General features: G+C 42.8%; 1 protein-coding gene across 1 annotated transcript; it reads right to left on the bottom strand.

Moving 5' to 3' along the window:
• Window positions 1-2,225: 2,225 nt before the first annotated feature.
• Window positions 2,226-21,258, bottom strand: igf2r (insulin-like growth factor 2 receptor). Its single transcript, XM_079572360.1, has 50 exons — window positions 21,035-21,258; window positions 19,955-20,094; window positions 17,279-17,397; window positions 16,736-16,834; window positions 16,430-16,559; window positions 16,216-16,327; window positions 15,950-16,052; window positions 15,699-15,858; window positions 14,732-14,921; window positions 14,228-14,331; window positions 13,929-14,087; window positions 13,703-13,849; window positions 13,471-13,620; window positions 13,253-13,390; window positions 12,961-13,111; window positions 12,567-12,741; window positions 12,369-12,484; window positions 12,140-12,299; window positions 11,719-11,895; window positions 11,548-11,646; window positions 11,382-11,483; window positions 11,153-11,315; window positions 10,874-11,044; window positions 10,644-10,790; window positions 10,120-10,298; window positions 9,802-9,889; window positions 9,511-9,717; window positions 9,289-9,419; window positions 9,078-9,181; window positions 8,869-8,999; window positions 8,514-8,713; window positions 7,971-8,097; window positions 7,774-7,899; window positions 7,236-7,395; window positions 7,050-7,158; window positions 6,882-6,963; window positions 6,653-6,786; window positions 6,354-6,503; window positions 6,116-6,274; window positions 5,841-6,051; window positions 5,528-5,759; window positions 5,291-5,427; window positions 5,088-5,211; window positions 4,484-4,630; window positions 4,210-4,394; window positions 3,946-4,132; window positions 3,534-3,683; window positions 3,389-3,458; window positions 2,935-3,216; window positions 2,226-2,723 (listed from the first exon to the last, which is right to left on the bottom strand). Exons 1-50 carry the CDS (start codon window positions 21,130-21,132, stop codon window positions 2,568-2,570), a joined length of 7,278 nt encoding a protein of 2,425 aa, XP_079428486.1. The 5' UTR covers window positions 21,133-21,258; the 3' UTR covers window positions 2,226-2,567.
• Window positions 21,259-21,657: the final 399 nt, after the last annotated feature.

The following is a 21,657-nucleotide window of genomic DNA, read 5'->3' as shown; positions in this document are numbered from 1 at the left end:
TTCATAAAGTAAATGATCGTGTAAATGACAATATATTGCATTATTCTGCAGATCTTACAATGAAAAGTGCCTGTATGACAAAATGATCTTTTGTCAAATATTTATAGTTGATTGAGCTTGAAAAAAAAGAGGTAAAAATGCAAACCCAGTTCAATGTAAATAGACATAGAAGAATAAAGATTATGTCAATCCTAAAATTTCACCAAAATGATTTCTATATTACCTGTGATTGCTGACATTCGTTGTTGAGACAGGACGTGTCAATAATAGAACAATAGAACAGCACAATTAACAGCAAATCTTTAATTTATTCAAATAATGTAATATTTTACATCAATGTCTTTAAATAGGAAAACAGGCAAAGAGTGGAACCCATGTCAGACATAACATACTATACCATAAAGATCACAGCTCGTTTTAGACTTTGGGTTTTAAAAGCTGAGTCATGTACCGGACAATGACTTTCAAAAAAAAAAATACAAAAGTCCATTCAGTTCTTGTTTGGGTTGGTACCATGCAGAAAACAAACAAACAAACTGTGGTGCTACAGCAGAGCCAGACTTCACTTGAGTGTACCGTAGATACAATTGATAATGAGACAAACGGTAAGGAGATATGTGCCTTACACTGGGTAAAGACAGTCTCTGTGATCTGAGCCTGGTAATACAGCAATTTTAAAAAAGGGGCAAATTTTAGGGCAAAAGAGTAAAATGTTGCCTTAACACTAGACTTGCATTCTGTAACTACTTGTAATTATCACATAATCCACTAGTTTGTCTTGAGATTTACCACTATCTATGTGTTGATGTTGCTGAACTTTATAACTTCAACAATATTCCATGGCACGACTAAAGAACTTAAAAAATATAAATGTTGGCATTACAAATTCCTCATTTTCCCCATATGTCTTCATTTAAAGCAAGTGACCACAGAATGTGTAATGCGCTTTAGAAACGCACCGATCTGAACATTCAACAAAGTGTGACACTTTTACTTAATTTAAATCCATCTCCAAACAACATCAACCATCTGTTTCAATAAAGGTTTGTGGCCATTCAGACAATACACAAACCACAAAGATCTGCTCAAAGCCCTGCAAATACTGATGCAACTTTTCTGGTGGAATACTTTTCCCGATAAAACATTTTCTGAAGCTGACTCGATCAGCCCTCATTGATATGTGACTGTTTGGGAGTGATTTAGTCGGTAGATATGTTACTTATCAACCTTCTAATGCAACTTAGAGCCAAGCTACACATCCAGAGAGATCTTGTAGAAGCTTGGGAAGAATGAAAAATAACTCAATGTGATCTTGGCATATTTGAGAAATTCATAGAAAAAAACAAAATGGGATTTCTTGTTGAACACTGGCGTAAATGTTACTTGGCGAACAGGGGCAGCGTTGCTAAATCTTGGCTCCAGTAAGTACCATAAGCTCAATGCGAGACCCTCACATGTATCCATTGCACTCATGTCAGCTTCCTCTATAAATATGGCTTTGTGAGGGGCTAGAACACAGTTTCAGTTTGCCGCCTCAGCATTCATCCTTTCACTCTTAAGGCCTTTCACAAATGCTCAGACAAACGTTTAAACAATCCTAAAAAACTAAAACGTGAACTCATCACCAGTGACAATAAACAAAATGTCCGTCGCATGAGGACATATAACTTATGTACAATTTGTCAGACGAAGACAAGCCCAGACCTAGACCATGATTAGACGATGAAAATGCTGAGTAGATTCATCTCTAGGAAGGCATCGTGCTTTAAGGGGCTAGAGAACAAACATTTGTATTTGTCGCAGCAGGACTAATATATTCCCTTTAGAAACAACACATTCAGCGCCTACGTCCAGCAAAATTAAAAGGTTTCCACTGCAACTATTAGTAAAATTATCAATGAAGAGCAAAAATAACTTTTAAACCGACCCCAGAGGATGACAGTGTTTTTCTGATTATACAGACACACAAAAACGTTAAAACTGTAATGTAACCAAACTTTACCTGATACAGTTGATAACTGCCACAAATTGGACACATAAAATAGCACATTTCGAAAAGCCAATTAAAAGACATTTTGATAGCCACTGAAAGAATGGGTTAAGAATGCACTTGTGTCTTAATCTGAGACTCCTGTGACCCCAGCAAGTGAATTCATAATCAATGCCAGAAGAAACTGTACTTATTAATTTTGTCTCTGTCCCTTGCCAAAGAATAGAGGTATTCTTCGGCAATAATTGGTCATTATTCATAAACAGAATGCAATGGTAAAGTGCTAAAACAATGGTAAAATGTATTAAAGGAAAGTCTGTCGTCTTGTGGGGTTGACTTTTGGTTTTCCAGTTACTTCATTTTCCAGGTGAAACGGGACGGAGCTCAGTTTGAATGATCAGCCATCAATAAATAAGAAACCATATGTGCAAACACCGGCAGTCCGTCGACGTCTGCGCTGTACGGCGGCGGGCCAAAGAAAAGTCCCGACAGAGAAGAAACCAGTTCACTGTTGTCGCCGTGGAGACATTCACTGAGAAAGAGTTCAGACTGGACGAAACAGGAAGAGGAAGTGGCATCACACCCGCAGCAGGTCCTCGTCACTGTCCTCCTCTTCTCGTTTGTGATTGGCCACCCTCGGGTTGTTACCGTGACTACGAGGACGAGTTCGCCCCGACTTCCTCCTCCGGTCTGAGTCGTCCAGGAGGCCCACCAGGTCCTCGTCACTCTCCTCCTGAAAAGAGACATGGATTAGTAGAAATCACCTTTTGCACATGTTTAGGCTCCCGCGCATGTTTTCTGATTGATTTCTTTCAGCGAGGCATGTCTAACTCTCCACAGGAATAAAACAGACAGGAAACGGTTATTACCCTGGGAAGTTAGCATCGTTCCATGCACACAGCCTATTGTCATTACCCATCAGCCTTGCATAGTAACTGTCTCACCTGAAGGAACGCGCTCCGATTGGCTGAGGAGTTCTTGGCGGGAGCGCTCGATTTGACAACTCTAACTCCAGGGACGCTCAGCACCTCGTCCTCGCTGTCCTCGTCCTGCTCGTCCAGGGAGAAGGAGCGCAGTCCGTCCGTGTTCACGTGCTTCGTTGTGATGTGACCGTTACCGTGGTGATGACCTTTGCCACGGTGCGAGGTGGAAAACGTGGGCGGGGCCTCGAGATCCTCCATCAGCCACTCCATCTCGTCCTCTCCGCCGTCCTCGTCCATGTTCACCTGAGGAGCAGAGACAAAGCGATGCTCAGTGCTGCCATGACGACCGGACGTACAGCTATCAAGTAAAAGTATTATTCATTTATTTCATTAGAACTTCAACATTGTTTTAGTAGCAGTGGTGATGGAAGACATTACAATACTTAACACGGTCACTATTTAAACAGAAACCTACTTTTGAGTATTTATATGACACTTGGTTTCCTTTTCTGCAGCAGCTGGCCACCTTCTGGATCACCAGTTCTCTGTTGGGAGGGAAAGTAAAAATGAAGTGCACGAGCAAAATACAATTATTGTTGAGTGCATTTAGAGAGCCTGACCGTCTCTCTCTTTTATGGAGGACCAGCCCCAGCAGGCAGACGCTCAGCCCGAGCAGCATAAGGCCCAGCACCACGGCAACAGCCCGACTCCGCCCCGACAGAGAGGGGGCCTCAGTGGTGCCCCCATCAAACGTCTGGGCATCCACAGTACTACCGTTTGAACAGAAAATATGACAATCATGAGTGCTGAAAAACATGAACATATGATAATAATGACCCTGCACAACACAAACGTAAACTCATGATGGACATCAGATCTCAAAAGACAGAAAGTATAGCGACAACCTAAAGCAATGAAAAGGTGTGCTTTAATCAAATGCTTTCCCTCCCATACCTTTATATGACTAGTATGTCCAAATGTTCTTCCTCAGAATAAGGATGTAATTCTTATAAAACCTTGTGAATGACTCACGTGAGACCACAGATTGCATTGGTGTGCCACACAAACAGGTACTGGCATTCGTCTGTCTCCAACATGAACTCTGGGATGCCCACACCAGCGCTCGGGGTGCAGTGGAACATAATGGTGGAAGACACCATCTTAGTTTTCTCTCGCCCACACTCAGAGTCAGATGTCACCATCACATCCAGGTTCCCTCCTGATGAGATTGAAGCCATCAACACCATATCAACCATGACCTCAGCAATAACGCTGCAATAAGCGAACATTGGTTACCTTTGACATAGTATTTGGCTTCGCTCGATGAGCCGATCTTGCGCCTGTAAGTTGCATTAAGTTTGACCTGGCAGATATTGGCTCCAAGACAGCTCGGCAGGGAACTGTTGGTGATGCCTGACAATCGGATGTGGTAAACATAGTGGTCGCCATTGGTCCGAATGTCTCCTGAAGCTTGGTGATGGCTGAGGACAAGAGAAATGAGTAATTAAATTACTGCACCAGTGACTGTAAGTTCACTTAAGTACAGTTTCACCAACGAGAGTTGTGTTACCTGAAGTACAGCGCCCCAAGACTGAGCCGCACTCCCGTCTCAGGAACATGAATGGTCCCATTGTCCATCTTCACCTCCCGCTGCTTCACTGCGCACGCCGAGCGAGTCTCCCAAACAATCACAAACTCACACTTTGCCTGATCAAACCTGGGTACACAAAAGCACGTAGAATAAAAAATGGAATGTGGAGGCATTTTATAATTCAGATTCACAACTTTTGAAAGTACTGAAACTTTATATAATACTTTTATTTGTGCCTTTATGTACTATTGTATACAATTCCCACGATCTGTCATGGAAGCTGAATTTTGACCTAAAACCTGAAATGAGTTTGACACCCCTGCTTCATGGCATTGGCGTCTCTGTATCCAGGCTCAGAGACAGAATTCTGCCAAGGACCTCAGTCATTCATGACACTGAGTAACTGACTCAAGTGAAAGCTCAATAACATAGACGTCAGACAACGTCAAGTCCAGGCACAGTTTAACTATTGAATAACACTCAAGTTTGAACATTTACTCAAGTGTCTCTACTGAGAATCCTTTCAGGAAAATCCTTTAAAACATTCTGTAAACGTTAATATTATAAGAGGAAAATCTCATACTTTGTAAGTGTTGGGCGGCCCACAGTGGAGCCACAGCTCAGCTCGATTACAGTCGTCGCGTTCGCACCATTTCCACAGACGTTGTCTCCAGCAGCGTAGCTGACAAATATCTTTTTCTGATTCTCTGAACAAAATTTTAGAAGACAAACATTTTAATAAACTACAGATTAGTTTTATGTTGTACAGGGAGCCTAGCACACTACCTGTGTAGTTCATTTTCTGGGTGTAGACCCGTCCCAAAGTCTGCGTAATGCCTGATGCCAAGCGCCGACAGACAGTGGCTCCTTCAGGACACCCGGGCAACCCCCCATGGATCCCCTGACAGAGGTTGATGAAATATCTGGAATGAAAATACTTTTATTGATACCGTTTGCTTTTGCCGAAATGTGGCAATGGATTGTATAAAAACAGATATTAAGACAGATTTAGATTAGACTCACGAATCTCCCTTGTGGCTGAATTTCCATGGCTCGGTGAGAGAGGACAGACCCCTGAGGTCAAAGGTCTGGTGACTGCTGACCAGTTTACACTCCATTTTTTGAGGCGGACAAACTAAACTGGTCTTCCATTCAAAAGTGGCCGCACAATCGTTTGCTTTAGGGAGGAGCACTGGGGAGCCCCTGCCCACTGGCGGGTCACAGATAAACAATATAGACGACTGATACTTGGACCCTAGAGGAGATGAACATGGACATGTACTCATAGTACTAAATAAATGTTACCACTTGAAAAGTGAACAGGAAGCAAACTCACCTTGTGGACACACATCTCCTCCTCCATACTGTGTGAGGATCGCTTCCTCCTCGTGTTTAAAGTCCATTGTCATGGCTTTGCTGATGCCGAACGATGTAGCCGTTTTGGTAGCCCCTGAACCAGAGACCTCACAGACAGAACTCTTCTTACAGGCTTCATCTCTCACAGACCCACAGGGGTTGATGAAGTATGTGCTTTGGCCAGAAGACACCTGCAATACAGATACTGTAAATCCATTGTTTCTCTAACTCTGTGGCAGCAGAAGGACAACTTACCTGCACCTCCTCTGTCAGAGTGGACAGGTCAAAGGTGAACTGGAGCTGGGAGTCAGTCAGCCGACAGCCGCTGGTGTTTGTGCTATCGGGACACACTAGAGGGGTCGCCCATTCAAACAAGTACACGCAGTCTTGGAGCCTCAGCATTTGGGGAGCACCCTGGGTCAGCAGAAACAGAGCAGCGTATAGATAGACATTAACCAGCTTTAAACAGAATATGACACGTGTGAGGACAGACCAGCTCCAGGCCTCTCTGGCAGGAGAAGATGATTTTGGAGGTGTAGTTCTTTGAAGGATCAGACGCACATTTGGTCCCGCTGCTGTAGGTGATGAAGACCTCATTTGGCGCATTGCTGATCTGCGGGCCAATGGTTTCTTGACCAATGTCCTGCAAAACATAGATTTAAGAGTCTATCAAGCAAAGCAGATTAGAGTCATATTGAAAGTGAAGGTCCTAGGCAACATTTATGTCACATATAACTCTTAAATGATTCTTTAGTGTTTGCTTTGTGATTCTTCTTTTGTATAGAATCGTACCACTGGTGGCCCATTGTCAGGGTCCAGACAAACAGCAGCTCCAGGGGGGCAGGAGACGCCTGGGATGGGGTTCAGCGGTCGACAGATGTTTATGTAGAAATCTGGGGTGCTGTCACTTTGCTCAACTGCATCATCTGCAACATAAACAAAAACAACCCTAGTTCTATCAAAGTTGCACATCAGAATATATTTTACAAGGATTTCATGACTGTAATGAAAGACTCTGGACCTGTTGCAGTGTAGTAGCCACTCCAGTGAATCAGTGGTGTGAGGTCAATAAGAGACGAGCCGTTCTGGACAGCGCACGACACCTGCAGATCCGGGAAACAAAGTTAGCAAAGAACTGACACCGAACATGGCGCTAAGGCTTGGATTTAATGAACAAATATGTGCTCACCATGTGGTCACAGACGAGGGGCGTGACGAAGGAGAAGTAGTGTGTGCAGGTGTCGGTGTGGGACTCAATGAAATCTGGCTCTGGTGGCGCTGAGCTCACGAGGGAAGGCCTGCCACACAGTTCAAATACAGCAGTGTCAGGAAGTATTCTCCACTATCTGAAGCAGAGTTTAATACACATTCAGACCTGCAGTTGAAGTGGATGATGGTGCTGTGTTTGAGGGCACTGTTTGCAGGACAAGCGTCTCCTCCCTCATATTTCAGCTCCAAAATCCCGTTCTTGTATGCGAGTTTCTTGTTGACCTGCCCTCCGCTCACACTCGTGCTGCCGTCTTGAATACAAACAGCTGGAAGACAAGCATTACAGATAAAATTACAATCATTTTTGTTTCCATTTTTTCGTTTTCTAGTCTTCTACTGTATTAGCTGTCATGGTGTGCTACAGCTTCGAGTGAAAAATTCACTTGACATTTTAGAAGCAGTCAATCATTTAAAAAGGCCCCGACACCGGTCACATCTGAAATCACGTGTGGCAGCTGTTTATGAAATGTGACGCAAAACCTCTGGTGTTACATCAACCATGGAAATGTGTGAGGAACAATCAGTGACCTATTTGTGACAGCTCGCATTGCCATTCAAATGTACGGTGAAAGAGAGAACAATAAAATAGATAAAACATAGAATGGCTCTGCAAAGACGCTTTTGCTTCCGCCCCCTGCACATACCTGATCCTTGTTTGCAGCCGGAAATGTCCCCACACACATTTACGTGAAATGATTTATTGGGATCCTTCGAGTCCTGAACGGTGTAACCCTCAGCCTTTGTCAAAGCGTTCAGGTCAAACTGATAACCTAAAGAAAGAAAATCAATATTGTTGCTTTTGCATTGATCAAACTTTGTGTCAGTTTTTTGTGTGTCTGACCTGTGGAGGGGTTGGTGACTCTGCAGCCCTCCTGCTGTGTGCTGTCCAATGGGCACGCCGCAGCGGTAAGCCAGTGGAAAGTGTATTCACAGTCTTCAATGGAAGAAATCAGAGCCGGCCGGGAGTCCTGGGACACAAAACACAAGTATTATTCCAGTAACATTTGCAAGTATGGTGCAGGTTAAATATATGAACTCGTTTAATGGGGGGGTATTATGCAAATGCTCTCATCGTGACTTGCCATTTTGATTTTTTCTATTTTATTTCAAAAGCTGCGCAGCAAAGGGGAGCACGAGGAGGGGAGTGGAAGGGGCTTACAGGGGACATAAGTGAAACTACTGGATATATTGTTTCAGCTGTTTTAGATCAATATAGTATTTGCTAACCAACAAAGTACAGTGATAGAGATGTGTTTAAGATTACTACCAAATACTTTCAAAAAGCATAATACCTGCCTCTCTTTAAACAGTGAAAACAGTCAAAAGGAATTTCGATCAAATTCAAAGACATGTTATATATTTCTATGGCATACTGTTCACTCACCACTTTGTCTTTGTCGCACTGCAGGTTAATCGTGGTGGAGCTCAGCCGTTTTTTCCCGCCGGGACAGACCTGGCCGTTTGTGTAGCGCAGCTTCAGGATGTCTCCCTCCATTGTGGGTGCAGACAGCGCCTGCCCCAAACTCACGTACTGATCACCACTCTTCATACAGGAGGCGGCGGAGGACGGACACGTCCATGAACCTGTGTAGGTTTGGGCCATGGTTTGATAGTTCAGAAAAGATCATGTGACTTTATGTAAAAGAGCCTATAGTATGACATTCAAGAAACAACAGCAAATTGAATCACTCAACTGGCCTCTGTTGTAGAGTAGAAATGAGAGCTGAGTGAAAACTGACCTGCCTGCTGCACCAGAGCCCTGCACACATTGATGTAAAACCTCTCGCTGCTGCCAGTGCGATGCTCTGCCTCCCAGTTCTGAGTGTCCATCGCGAGAGAGGAGAGGTCATAGGAGTGGCCCTGCCCATCACTGAAATAGTTAAAACACAAGTGTCACACACAGAGCGGTATAAAGAAATAAGTATATTTTTAAACAGAGAAGTAGTACTTGTAGGAGCAGCTGGTGGTCTTGACAGGGATACAGGCCAGGGCAGAGGGCCAGGTGAACATGTAGGTGCAGTCTGGAGTCTCTCTTATAAACTGTGGCACTCCCTAAAAACAACAAGTGAAGTAAGATTGATGTAACATCTTCTAATCTAAATGCAAAATCAAAAGGCACATTTTCTTCTTATGAAATTGATCTTTCACATTAAACTTACTGTCTGATTGCTGGGGTCACAGGAGAAATAAACCTCAGTGGTTCTGTGGTATTTTCCGTGACATATCTCTCCATTGGTGTAGTTCAATATTATCTGGCCATCGATATAGGTCAGAACCTGGTTTCTCAATCCTACATTAGGGTCACACAAAGGATATTTTAAACATTTGTTCATTTAATTTTACACGCATGTATATATTAAACTCCTCTGGGTCTGGTCTACCTGCTATCTTGTGGTTAGATCCATCAACCTGGCACGCGGAAACTTCGTCACCAGCTGCATTATGGGCACACACATTGTTTTGAATCCCTCCACAGATGGACAAGTAGTAGGTGTATTTACCATACACTACTGAGGAATCATTGCCTTTCAGAGAGCTCAGGTTGAATTCATAACCGCTCTGAGGGTCCCGGACACGGCAGTCATCACCTGAGAACAAGTGTATTTACAAATATCCTTTCACTGTATCTAGTTAACCAACAAAGAAGTATTTTTCAGACTTAAAACAGTTACCTTGAGACCTTCTGATAGGGCAGGCTTCCGAGGTTCTCCACACAAAGACATATTCACATCCATCAGTGCGATCAAACATTGGTGACCCCTGACAAGAAGAGGGGAACATAAGAATCGCTCACAGAACACAATACTATGAACACAGCAAAGTGCCTAGCTCTCTTTTCTTTTATATACTGACCTCTTGTGGACAGAATTAGTATCTCTAGTACTGCATTACTCTTAGATCTATCGTACTCAAGCTCTACTTTGAATGTGAACAGACGAGCAAAACGTAAATCCACTTCTTAATTCCTTAAGGAGTTGGCTGGGACTCACTGGGCTGTCGTCGCACTGGAAGATGATGCGAGTGGAATACTGGGAGGACTCTCCGCACTTGTCACCGTTCTGATACACAATGCTGATAGACCCGTCCTTTGACACCTGTGGGGTGGACTGGATGTACCCCAGGTTATGACTGGCCCCGTCGATCACACCGCAGGCCCCGAGAAGACCCTCTGCACGAGAAGAACATGCAGAACTTAGTATGTTTGTGTATTGGGTCAACTCTTGGGGAAAGAAAACATCACCTCAGTGCATTTTCTCCAGTTCAGCTTTACCCAAATCTCAAAGGTTATAGCAAGTAGGCCTCATTTGAAAGCTAAGACCCACAAAACGCATCTAAACGCATTGCATTTTCGTCAAGATTTTGTTGGTATTTTGACACTTTTTTTTGCCAGAAGCTTTCAGATTTAGGTAGATCCAAACTGGAGAAAATCTGCTCAGTTTTGGCGGGGCTTTTTAGGAGTGAAAGTTCAACAAAAAAAATCTATTTGTTTATGAATCTCCAGTGCATAACTTACCCGGACAGTCTTTCACCCTAGGAAGTGGCCTGCAGACATTTATGTAAAACTTGCGAGATTTGACTCTATCTGTATCGATAGGGATCCAGGGGCTGTCGTCATTATCTCGGGTTAGGCGACTGAGGTCATACTCGTTTCCTTCAGAATCTACAGAAAAAACAGTATTTTATAATGTGTTAAAGAAATGATCCACAGAGACATTTTCTTTCTTTTTTTTTTTAAACACTGACCGCTTGTTCGGCAGCTAACTGGGGCAGGGACACAGGCCAGGGCAGTGGCGAACTCAAACAGAACATCGTGGGTCCCTGTGGCATCGTTCAGATTTTCCTGCACCAATGTTAAGGAGCCAGGGTGAGCGTTACGGTCACACACAAAATTAATGATGAAGGTGTCCCGGGTGGCTGGAAGAAAAGTGAATGAAAAGGCTGAGTTACTGGACATAATGATGAACACGAGTACATACACACTACACTTTTCAGATGGCAATAAACTGCACAGTGCTCATGTACCTGTGGTTTCCTCGAGCTTGCCCTTGTATGTGAGCGACAGCAGTCCATCGGTGGAGTATTGGAGAGTCTTTTCCACTCCAACAGGACTCACAGCGTGCCCTTCCTCAAGCTCACATCCAGCCATCCCCTCACCGCAGTCGGCCACATCGGAGCAGATATTCACCTACAAATATGAGGAAGTCACAGTTAGAAATGTATAAAGTAAATGAAGAATGTTTAAGGCACTTACAACAAAGTCTTTCCCGTTTGCATTAACCTTGTAACCGGTTTTAGAGGCAAGGGGCTGGAGGTTGAATTTGAAGTCGGTGTTTGGGTCCACGACAGAACAACTCTACAGAGAAACAAACATTCACGGTTTCTGTTTGCATTTCTTGCAACATTTTAAGATTACTTACATTCGTTTGAGTGGTGGTTTTGATGGCACAGGCCGCTCTTGTTTCCCAGATAAAGTTTGCAGTGCAATTTTGGAAGATCATGAAGCGTGGGCCTTTTGCCTGTACATATCAAGTGTTAAACATTAGAGTCAATCATGTTTTTAGTGGCAGTGTTTAGACGCTTGCACTCACCACGGTGCCTCTGTAGCACACCAGGTGAATACGCGTGGTGTGATTGAGTTTGACGCCATCGGCATCGCACTCAGAGCCTTCAGTGAACTCCAGCAGCAGACGGTCCGGTTCCTCGATAATAGGACCGCGTTTGGAAACACCCATGTTGCTGACTGAGACGACCTCTTTTAGACTGCTCTGAAACACAACAACACATTTGAAGAACAAAATGACAGCAAGACATGAGTTAAGTGAATGAAGAAACTAAGAACTAAACAGGGTTTATGCAAGTACAGAGAAGAGATGGTGACTATGTAAACATGAGGATGCTGAGTTTAGTGCTTTGAGGCAGGAGAGAACATAAATGTAGTGATAAAAGAACTCAGAGGATACGACTACATTTCAGCTAATAAAGACAGATCTATTTCCAAAAGTAAAATACCTCCTCAGGGATGTACTTCATCTGGCACACAGATGCATGACGGTCACAGCCCTGCACTGGGTTGATTGGGCGGCAGACATTGATGTAGTACTTCTTGCGACTTGCTGGATCAGTCAAGTCCATTTCCAGCCAGTTTCCACTGGCAGCTGATCGAGACAAGCTTATGAAAGAGAAAAGAGTTGCTCGGACAAGTCGTTGGTGAGAAGATTATTCATGTTTAAGTACATACCTCGATAAGTCATACTGTTGAAGAGTTTTGGGGTCTGTCACCAAACACTCATGTGGCCTCTCAGGACAAGCGTAAGACGTGTACCAGCGGAAGTTGTACGTGTTTTTATCCTCAACCTAAGAAAAATAAACATATTTTCAAAACAATCTTAATTATAAAAAATATAACACAAAACCAAAATAAAAGAATAAAATATACTTGAAAGTCGGGTGCTCCAACCCCCGCCTCAGGATCACAGAGGAACGAGATGACCGTGGACCTCAGAGTGTGCTGTTGGTTGTTGTACTCGGTGCCGTTACTGTAGGTGAGCTGGATCAAGCCGTCATAGTAAGACAAGTGGGAGTTGGCCTTTCCAAGACTCCAACTCCTGCTGCTGAACGGACAGGCAAAAAGTGATTTCCCTTCATTTACTATTAGCTAAAAACTGTATATACGTTGTCTAATAATACTACAGATATCAAGTAGAAGATCCAGAGTTGTGTGTGTGTGTAGGTGTGTGTAGGTGTGTGTGTGTAGGTGTGTGTAGGTGTGTGTAGGTAAGCCAACAGTCAATCAGCAGACCACACAGTACTTTCAGTTCACTCTCACGCACCTCTTGTCAGACTGACACACTCCCGCCTCTGGAGGACAGGTGGCTGCGGTGACTGGGCCGCACACATTAATGTAGTAGTCATAGTCTCCACTGGTCAGATTATAGAAACCACCGTCAGGTTTGGAGAGAGGTGAAAGGTCAAATGAGAGACCTAAGGAATAAAAAAAAAAAAAAATGTAATGATGAGAAGTATTTTCCTCATGTTAGGTGATCATCTTAAGTTAGCATTGCTCATTTTGTAGCTGCATCAAAGTAAATGCAGAAGATGTAAAACATAATGACGCGAACAAACCGGCTTGTGGATCTTGGACTTTACAGTCGTCTCCCCGAGTCTTTGAGAGGACGCAGGCAGCAGCGGTGTACCACTCCAGCTCATATACACATCCGCCTGAAGAGACACTACGAAGAACAGGAGCACTCTCCAAGTCTCCTGCATCAAAATACAGCAGAAATCAGGCTTTAAAATGAGCTCTGATTATTCCTGATGAATGTCAGATAAAAGTGACCCACCAGGCTTGCATTTCAAAGTTAAAATGGTCTGAATTCTGGTCTTATGATTGCAGACGTCTCCATTGGTGTAAACCAGTCTAATGTCGTTTCCAACTTTCGTTTTTTGGGGCGATGAAAGGAAACTGCCCAGGTTTATTGACTTGTGTTGGCCTAGTTATTAAAAAAAAAGAAAAGCATACTGATTGTTAAGTCCATGAAACTCCAAAGAGATGCTTATTAGAAGGATCCACACCTTTGGCACAGATGGCAGCATCTTCTGGACAGCCAGCAGCTTTCTTGGTCTGGATAACTTTGTGACAAACATTGAGGTAGAAACGTTTGGATTCTCCATCAGCCGCTTTAGCGTCCACCACCTCCCAGTTATCGGCCCCGTCGGACTCTGAAACAAGTCATTCATAAATGCATTAATGTTGTTTATAGAAAAACATTTATATCATACAAGCAGGATGCAAACTCACCCGGGAATCTAGTGAGAGGTGAAAGGTCATAGTGTTGTTTGCCATCCATAACCCGACACAGCTGCTCCTCCTTCTCTTTGAAACAGGCGTAGGGCGTCTCCCAGTCGAAGTAATAGGTGCAGTCAGTCTCTCCCGCGAACACAGGGTTACCCTGCCCAGCTGCAGAAATGTAGGGAGTTCATTAACAAGAAGATTATTGTTCTGTTCAGTACATTTTGTCTATGATGCAATAACTCCATTAATATCCATTTCATTTTAAGTTGCAGCAAAACACCAGCAGTCAATAAAACAGTGCTCACTCATAGTGTCGTTGCACTCGAAGTTGATGATGGTCATCCTCTGAAAGCCTGAGGAGCAGCTCGCGCCGTCTGGATAGATCAAGGTCAGGTCTCCGTCTGAGTAACTGAGACACAAACAACAATGAAATTAAACACTGGCTCATCAGACATGACTTCAATTCAAAGCATGAGCAAGAAAGCTACCAATCACAACTGCAACCTGCATAGCCATTAGAACGTATGCAATGTTTCTGATCTATAAATATAACATTCATTTCCTGCTTTTCTGTCTTAAAAACATTGTAGTGCGCAATTTGTCCAGGCAGCAGCTGTTTCTAAATAAGTTGTGCTGATTGTACACTCCGCTGCACTGCCCCCCATTGTGTGGACAGCTTTGTGCATCAGTCAACACGGCTCAAGCTAAACACTGACAGAGGCTAAATCTAGCGACTTTCAATAAGCCAAAAAGGTGTCTAGAAGAACAATGTTTGCACGAGGAAAGTTTGCCATCATAAATGTATTTACCGTAGAGTCTGGTTTGGGTATTTCCCTGCCACTGTTTTGAAATTGCCCTCCATCTTCACCTGGCAAGAGGACATGAACTCGTCATCTCCACACTCGTCAGCTTTGACGGGCCCGCACACATTCAGGTAGTAGATGTAGCCGTCAGAGCTGCCTTTTTGTCCAGAAAATGCATGGTATGCGATGTCCGTGGCTGAAAAATAAAAATAGGTTCGATCATATAATAAAAAAAATAAAATTCACAATAGACTGTGCAGAATGTGCTCGCAGTAAAATGCTTTGATTGACCAGTGTCCACTGCACTTAAGACTGTGTTTCAGTGTCATTAGCTGTAGTTTGCTTTGACTTAGCTTTTCAAACAGGATATTGTTGCATAGAGGGTAGAGAAGGATATTTTTAGATTCTTATGAGTAAAATACACTGATGTTAAACTTGTGACACAACTTCCTCAAAAAAAAGGTACAAAAATATGTCCAGCTGTGACTCAAAACCCGTTTTAGCTTTAAGGATTTTCTTAATCAATGTTGCAACACAAACACGTGTGGAACATTTCAAAGCTTATAGCTTAACTTAAGCCACATATTTGCCAGTTTTAAAATTAAAATAACATAAGTAGGGCTATGGCAGGGTGAAATGGTAAAAATATAAATCAATTTCCTCATATTGATTGATGTAAAAGTTCAATTTCTTTCTTATTTATATGAAAAATATATAGCTTTTATCAATATGGTTCATGAACACAGACAAGATCTGTTGAATAATCCTTTCACAAAAGTGAATGCTTTCCACCTCAGTAACATAAACGAATTAAAAAAGTCTTCACGTCTCCAAAGTCTTCCAAACCAGATGGGTCGTTAGTGCCTGATGAATAAAAATCCCCATGGCAACCACTGAAGGTAACTTTTTCCCAACATTTGAACATGTTACATCTGTCTGCTCAATCCAGATAGATTTTTGACGGGACACTCACGGCCTTTGGTCAGGGGTGAAAGGTCGATGGAGATGTGGTGCTGTTGATTGGTCAATTGACAGGTATTGCTCTCCAGATAGTCCCTGTGACAGGCATATTCAGTCACCCACTCCACCTCATAGCGACAGTTGGTCTCTGCAATCATCTTCGGAGGGCTGCCCTGGGAGAACAGCGAGAAGGAGAGGCAGAGGCTTTAATACAAAAATCAATTACAGGCGCAAACTGGAGAATAAGGTGAAAAAGGAAAATACCGAGTTCCTGCTTGAAGGACAAATGAAGGTGATGTTGACAGCTGGAGTGTGCTGGTTGCACATCTCAGGAGGCGGTCCAACTGCTACGTATTGTAATATCAATCTATCAAGAAAAGAAACACAACTTTGGCATTTCTTTTCTGAATTCTGCCATTGACAACTTGACAAAACACATCACATATTCAGAGATCTTCTTTTTAACATTTCCAGGGGCATAAGCACTTAAGAAACATGAACACTGGAGAACTCATTAGTCAGAATCGTACCTGTCATTGGGGAGCCGCTCTAGTGGAGTCGTGGGTGACCCCATGTCGAAGGCTCCGTGGCTGGTGACGAGGCAGGCCGCTGAGCCCTGAGGACATGCCTTGTTTGGAAGGTCTGCAGAAACAAAAGGGCAAACAGAAATACATTACAAACATGGCTTTCTTAATGTGAGCTGAAATCAATAGGTGCTAAAAGGTGAAATGGCTCCAAACTCACCCAGACTGCGGCAGATGTTGATGTAAAAGTCAATATTGTCGTCGCCATCGTCAACCAAGTAACCATTGGTGACTTTGATGAGTGGGTTAAGGTCATGTTTTCCCTTAGGGCCGAACACATAGCAGGGCACCTGGACAAACAGCAGTTTTATTAAGCCAGTGTAAGCCAGTGTTTTTTTTTTCTAAACCGACAGAACAGGATATAAACAGCAGAACAGGTGTTTTCCTGTAAACACCTCCGCGACACACACATGTCTTGACACATCATGCCATTTCTCTCACTCAGTCACAGCTTCCCTCCGCTCACCTCCTTGTGTGGTTTAAACTTGTCTTTTTTGCAGGCGGTGTATGTCCTCCACTCAAAGTAATGCACACACTGCGCCGCAGCCACAAACTCTGGGGACCCCTGCAGCAAACACACAAATCACAATGAGTCATACTTAGATGAGTGAGAAGGTGCAGCTACAATTTTACAATAGAACAAATATATTTCCCCGAATTGATGATAGTTCTGAGAAAAAGGGATGATACAGAATGTTAGGTTTACACACATTCATTGACAAGAATGATGCAGGTGTAATTTGATTGTACGTTCTTAAAAATAACCCAAATAGCACGGTTAAACGGTTATTGTGCCACCACAAACCCACAACCACAGCTCAGTGACTGAAATATTCACCAGCAAACTTCATTTCTAGAACCCACTTCTTCTTTTGAATAAGAAGCAGCAGAAAGGTATCAGAAAATGTTAATATTTAATTTTCCAATTTCCCTCAGCCCAGACAAATGGAGAGCTATAATGAGAGAAAAGCTCAAGTAAAGAAGTGTAACTGAGCAAGGAGCCACTGACCATGGTTTTCCCGCACTGGAAGCTGATGCTGGCTTGGAAGGTGTTGTTGCCTCCTGGACATTTCTCCGCGGTCAAGAAATCCATCACAAAATCCTTCAACTTGAATTGTGACAGCTCCCCTGAAAAAGGACACCAAAGGTTTACAAATTATCTTCAAAGTTTTAGACACTAAATATTTAGAGTCACTAAATATTTAGTTAGTAGTCTGTTAGTGCTGTGAAAATCGCACAATTTGTATAAAATGACAAATAAACTATAGTGTCTTCTCATGTGTAAAAACATTCTAACCCCAGTAGTTTGGACCTCTACAAACATGCTCTGAAATGCATGTGATTATTGCATTATTTCAACATTTTATATTCCAGTCTTGGGACACTGTAGATGAACAAAAAAAAAAAGGCCTAAATACTATTTTTACATGTTGGATGAAATATGTTGCCAAGAGTGAAATATGACCAGCCCTTTGCATGCAGAGGGCACAAATATCATAAATCCTCATAAGGAAACTTTGGAAAAAGCGTCAGCCGTGATGTTCCCTAGTTAGATAAACACATTCTAGGTCAGCGGGTGGCAGTGCTTCAGTTATGATAAGACAGGCTACGGTTACATCAACTGTTACAAACCACGTGACTTCATAAATTGCGGCTTTCATTTAAATGTTAGCTGATCCGAAAAGGTAATGATGTGCTTTGTTGTTGTTGTTTTTTTTTTGGGGGGGGCTTGTATTAATAGTTCCATTTGACACGCCTCAACGTAATTTATCGCAACAACGGAGTGACCTACTATCACTGAACGTAAAGTCCTTCCTTGTTCTCAGAATTTCTCCATTCGCAGTGTGGTCATTCGCTGTCGGTGTGGTAATAACTCGGTTGGCAAAAAGTAGGTGTGGTAAGAATGTTGATGAAATGTTTTGCAAAGAAACAAAGGCTAATTCATTTACTGAAAAAGTAGAAACCTCACAGCTTTTGCCTCAGCCTAAAGTTGATTATTTTCTTTCCGCTACCGTTGAAATTATTCAGCATTTCCAGATACGATATTGCAGTTTAAAATCCATTTCGCAGCCACAGGCAATTTACACCTTGTAAAGCACGACGCACGCTCTCTCTTGATTGCGCTCATTAAAAACAGTGTCACATCCATTCCCATTGTATAAATAGAAATACAACCTGCTGTGAGCGAAGAGCCAAGCATAACATTTGTTTCTATTTGTGTTGGGAGACATTTGCGCCTGATGTCGATGGGTCATGTGATAAGTCTCTCGTGACTTTGCTGCTTCTTGATTGTGGCCCTTTCTGCAGATCGCAGTTTCGGATGCAAGATTTGCCTCTTAGAAATATAAGCGTGGCAGATGACAGGCCTGTCTGTACAAGTGGCACACAAGAGACAAGAGTTTGCAAGAGAGCGCGAACAGAAAGGTCACGGCTCTGAAGTGCTGTTGCTAGGACTGTGTTCCAAGTAAATCGTCTGGACGCCTGCGCTGCAGTCGAGAAGTCAAAGGGTAATCGAAACTAAAATATCAGGAAGTAGTTAAAAGTCACCACAACTTCCCACGGCTGCATGTGATGAGACCAACTATCTTTCAGTTTATAATCCAGTATTCGTTTGGCTTCAGCCCTGAATAGATCAAGAAGAAGTTTGAGTAAGTTTCACCCATAACTCAATACATTTCTAAGATGAGAAAACCTTCCTACCAAAACAAACTCTTAGCCTTAGCTTAGAGAGAACTGAAATACTGAACTTTTACGAAACATTACCTAAATATATAACAAACTTCATGGCCAATCAATCATAAATTACCCCCCGAGTCCATCTCCCAAAATCATCATTACCATCACACACACCCACACATCTGCTACACAGCTTCTACAATTAAAAACTCACTTTGCATTAAAGCAGTAGGAAACATGTCTCCCGAGCCTAAAAGCATATTGATTAGACAATATTGAGTCTCTCCACTCGCGAGATGCCAGTGCGTTGTTGGCATCAGGCAGAGAATCCCAGCACAACACTGGAGATGGTACTGACACGAAGCAGATTCAGCACAGAGATCAGATGCGCTGACGGCCTGATAATGCAGAAGCCAATCTGTGCACCGCCGCTTCATTTAGTTACAACTTTATTTTTTTTAGAAGGGCTAGGAACAGGGAACATTACAGTTAACGTGTAAGAAAGGATATAAAGAAATGATTGTTATAAAAAGCTGAAGATGTATTATCCATTACACGTTGATGTCATGCTTTGTGCTGGGAAGAACCGCATGAATAAGACAAAACAATGAGAGCACCACATGGGCAGGCTGCTATTGACCTAAGTCTTTCTAGCGTCGGCCACTAAAGAAGCGTAAAACTCGGTCCCTCGTGTTTGTCATGAGATACAGAACACAGGGTCAAGGAGCAGCACAGCGCAGTCAGGTAAATGCTGTAGTCAGTGCCTCATTAAAAAGGAAACTCTGGTTTTACAAAGTCCTTAGCCTAGACCCACACTGGGGTTTCTGTTTTTATTGTTAGTGCTGCTTTTTGCTCTGAATAAGTCCTGGTCTAGTGTAATTCAGCACTCGCTTTGACCTACCGCTGGTTCAGTCCTGAGATTGTCTTGAATGAACTGCCTTTTTGACAGTGAGTTTTTGCGAATGTTAGGCACAGGATATGTAGCTCGCTGATGGCGATAACCACTCACCTACAACATGGTCATTGTTGGTGGTCTGGTTGTGAGCGCACACTGCTGCCCCTGGTCCACAGCTGGTGTCGGGCGAAGACTCACAGAGCTTCAGACTGTAGCTCACCTTGTTATCTTGGTCTATGGCCTCCCATTTGTAGCTGCAACAAAATGGTACCATTAAATATGTGTTTAAGCTTCAGATATGAGAAAGGGCACATTTTTGAAGGATACAATAAGAAGCACATTTGAATGAAGAGCAAGCACCAAGTCAGACCTTTCCCAAAAATTGATTTGATTTTGAATCTATCAATAAAACCTAAACTGACTCAATGCTGGTGGTAACGCAGCACATGAGGTACTACTGATGCAAACAGAAAATAAACACAGAAGTGTTGTGTCTAATCACATGTATGAAATGTTTAGTAAAGATAAAATAATCAAATAACAGAAATGCCTCAGCAGTGTCTCTGCTCTAAGGCAATGTCAATATTTGATCACAAAGCTCTGAATGACCATGGCATCTGTGCAGTTGCTAAGCTGAAGTTCACAAGAACTGTATTAAATGTGTCGTATTTTCAAGTTGCTACTATTAAACTAAACTTTATCACATAGGGCTCTGCTGAAATGGAGGGACTCATAGAAACTATTCTGAAGCACTAAGAGCATAATCGTTATACAAGGCCCTTAGGCCGTCAGAGTTGTGTGTTTAGAACACAAAATAAACCAAACAGTTACAACAGTTGCATGACATTAAAATGCGAAGGCAAAATAGGGAAATGTTGATGTAAAGGCCGCACGAGTTGGCTACTGATAAGCCACGCATATTAAATTAAAGGTCCAAAGTGCATTTTGTCTGCATTCAAAAAAACTGTAACTCTCAAACCAGTACAAAATCTTTTGTTTCGGTTTTCGGCATTTTTACAGGAGAATACTTCCTACTTGGAGAATGCACGATTTTCTGAAGTGAACATTAACCAGTGTTGCATCACGTGAGATGAAGCTACAGTAATGATACAGTAACATCCGTAACAGTGGATACAGATTAAATCAACACCATTATGTGAATACTGTGCTCGTATTGTTGTCCAGGAGGTTTACCTGCAGAGATCCTGGTACCACAGTCCAGGCTCTCCCTCGGCTCTGGACCGCACAGACACACATCCCAAACACAGCAGGACCCACACGAGCCGCTCCATCTCGGGCTTGTTCAGAAATAACACGTTTTACCCCGGCCTCAGCTACTTCCACAGAATAACTACGACGACATGATACAGCAGCCTCTGTCAGCTCCGAGGCGAATCAATAGGAAGTGACTGCAACACCACATGACGGTGCATCACATGACACACAAGCGGTGCGTTCAGGGGCGGTGGGAAAACCGGCCTGTGGAACCAAAACGTGAATGAAAATAGTAGAAACAGATAAGTATTATTTATTTATTTTGGTTCTTTTTTATTTTATTTTTTTACTGAAATGAAAGGCAATTGTCTGGTCTGATTTTGCCAATGTTTTAAATCAGAACTGCACAGCCAACAGTTCAAAAACAGAAAGCACAAATGTAGCGCAAATGATTAAATCCACGTGTTATATGATATCACAGGAAACACTTCATCAAAAACATGCCATAACAAAAGCACCGAATAAAATCTATTGTCTCTCGTGATATCGTATGCTCTCTTTGTTAGGGTAGCAGTTGTTAAAATGTATAACGATGACCCAGG

This window comes from Gobius niger (genome assembly GCF_951799975.1).
Source record: "Gobius niger genome assembly, chromosome: 15".
In the NCBI taxonomy this organism is placed as follows: Eukaryota; Metazoa; Chordata; class Actinopteri; order Gobiiformes; family Gobiidae; genus Gobius; species Gobius niger.
The sequence above is the reverse complement of the archived record's forward strand: the minus strand, read 5'-3'. Positions and strand labels throughout refer to the sequence as shown.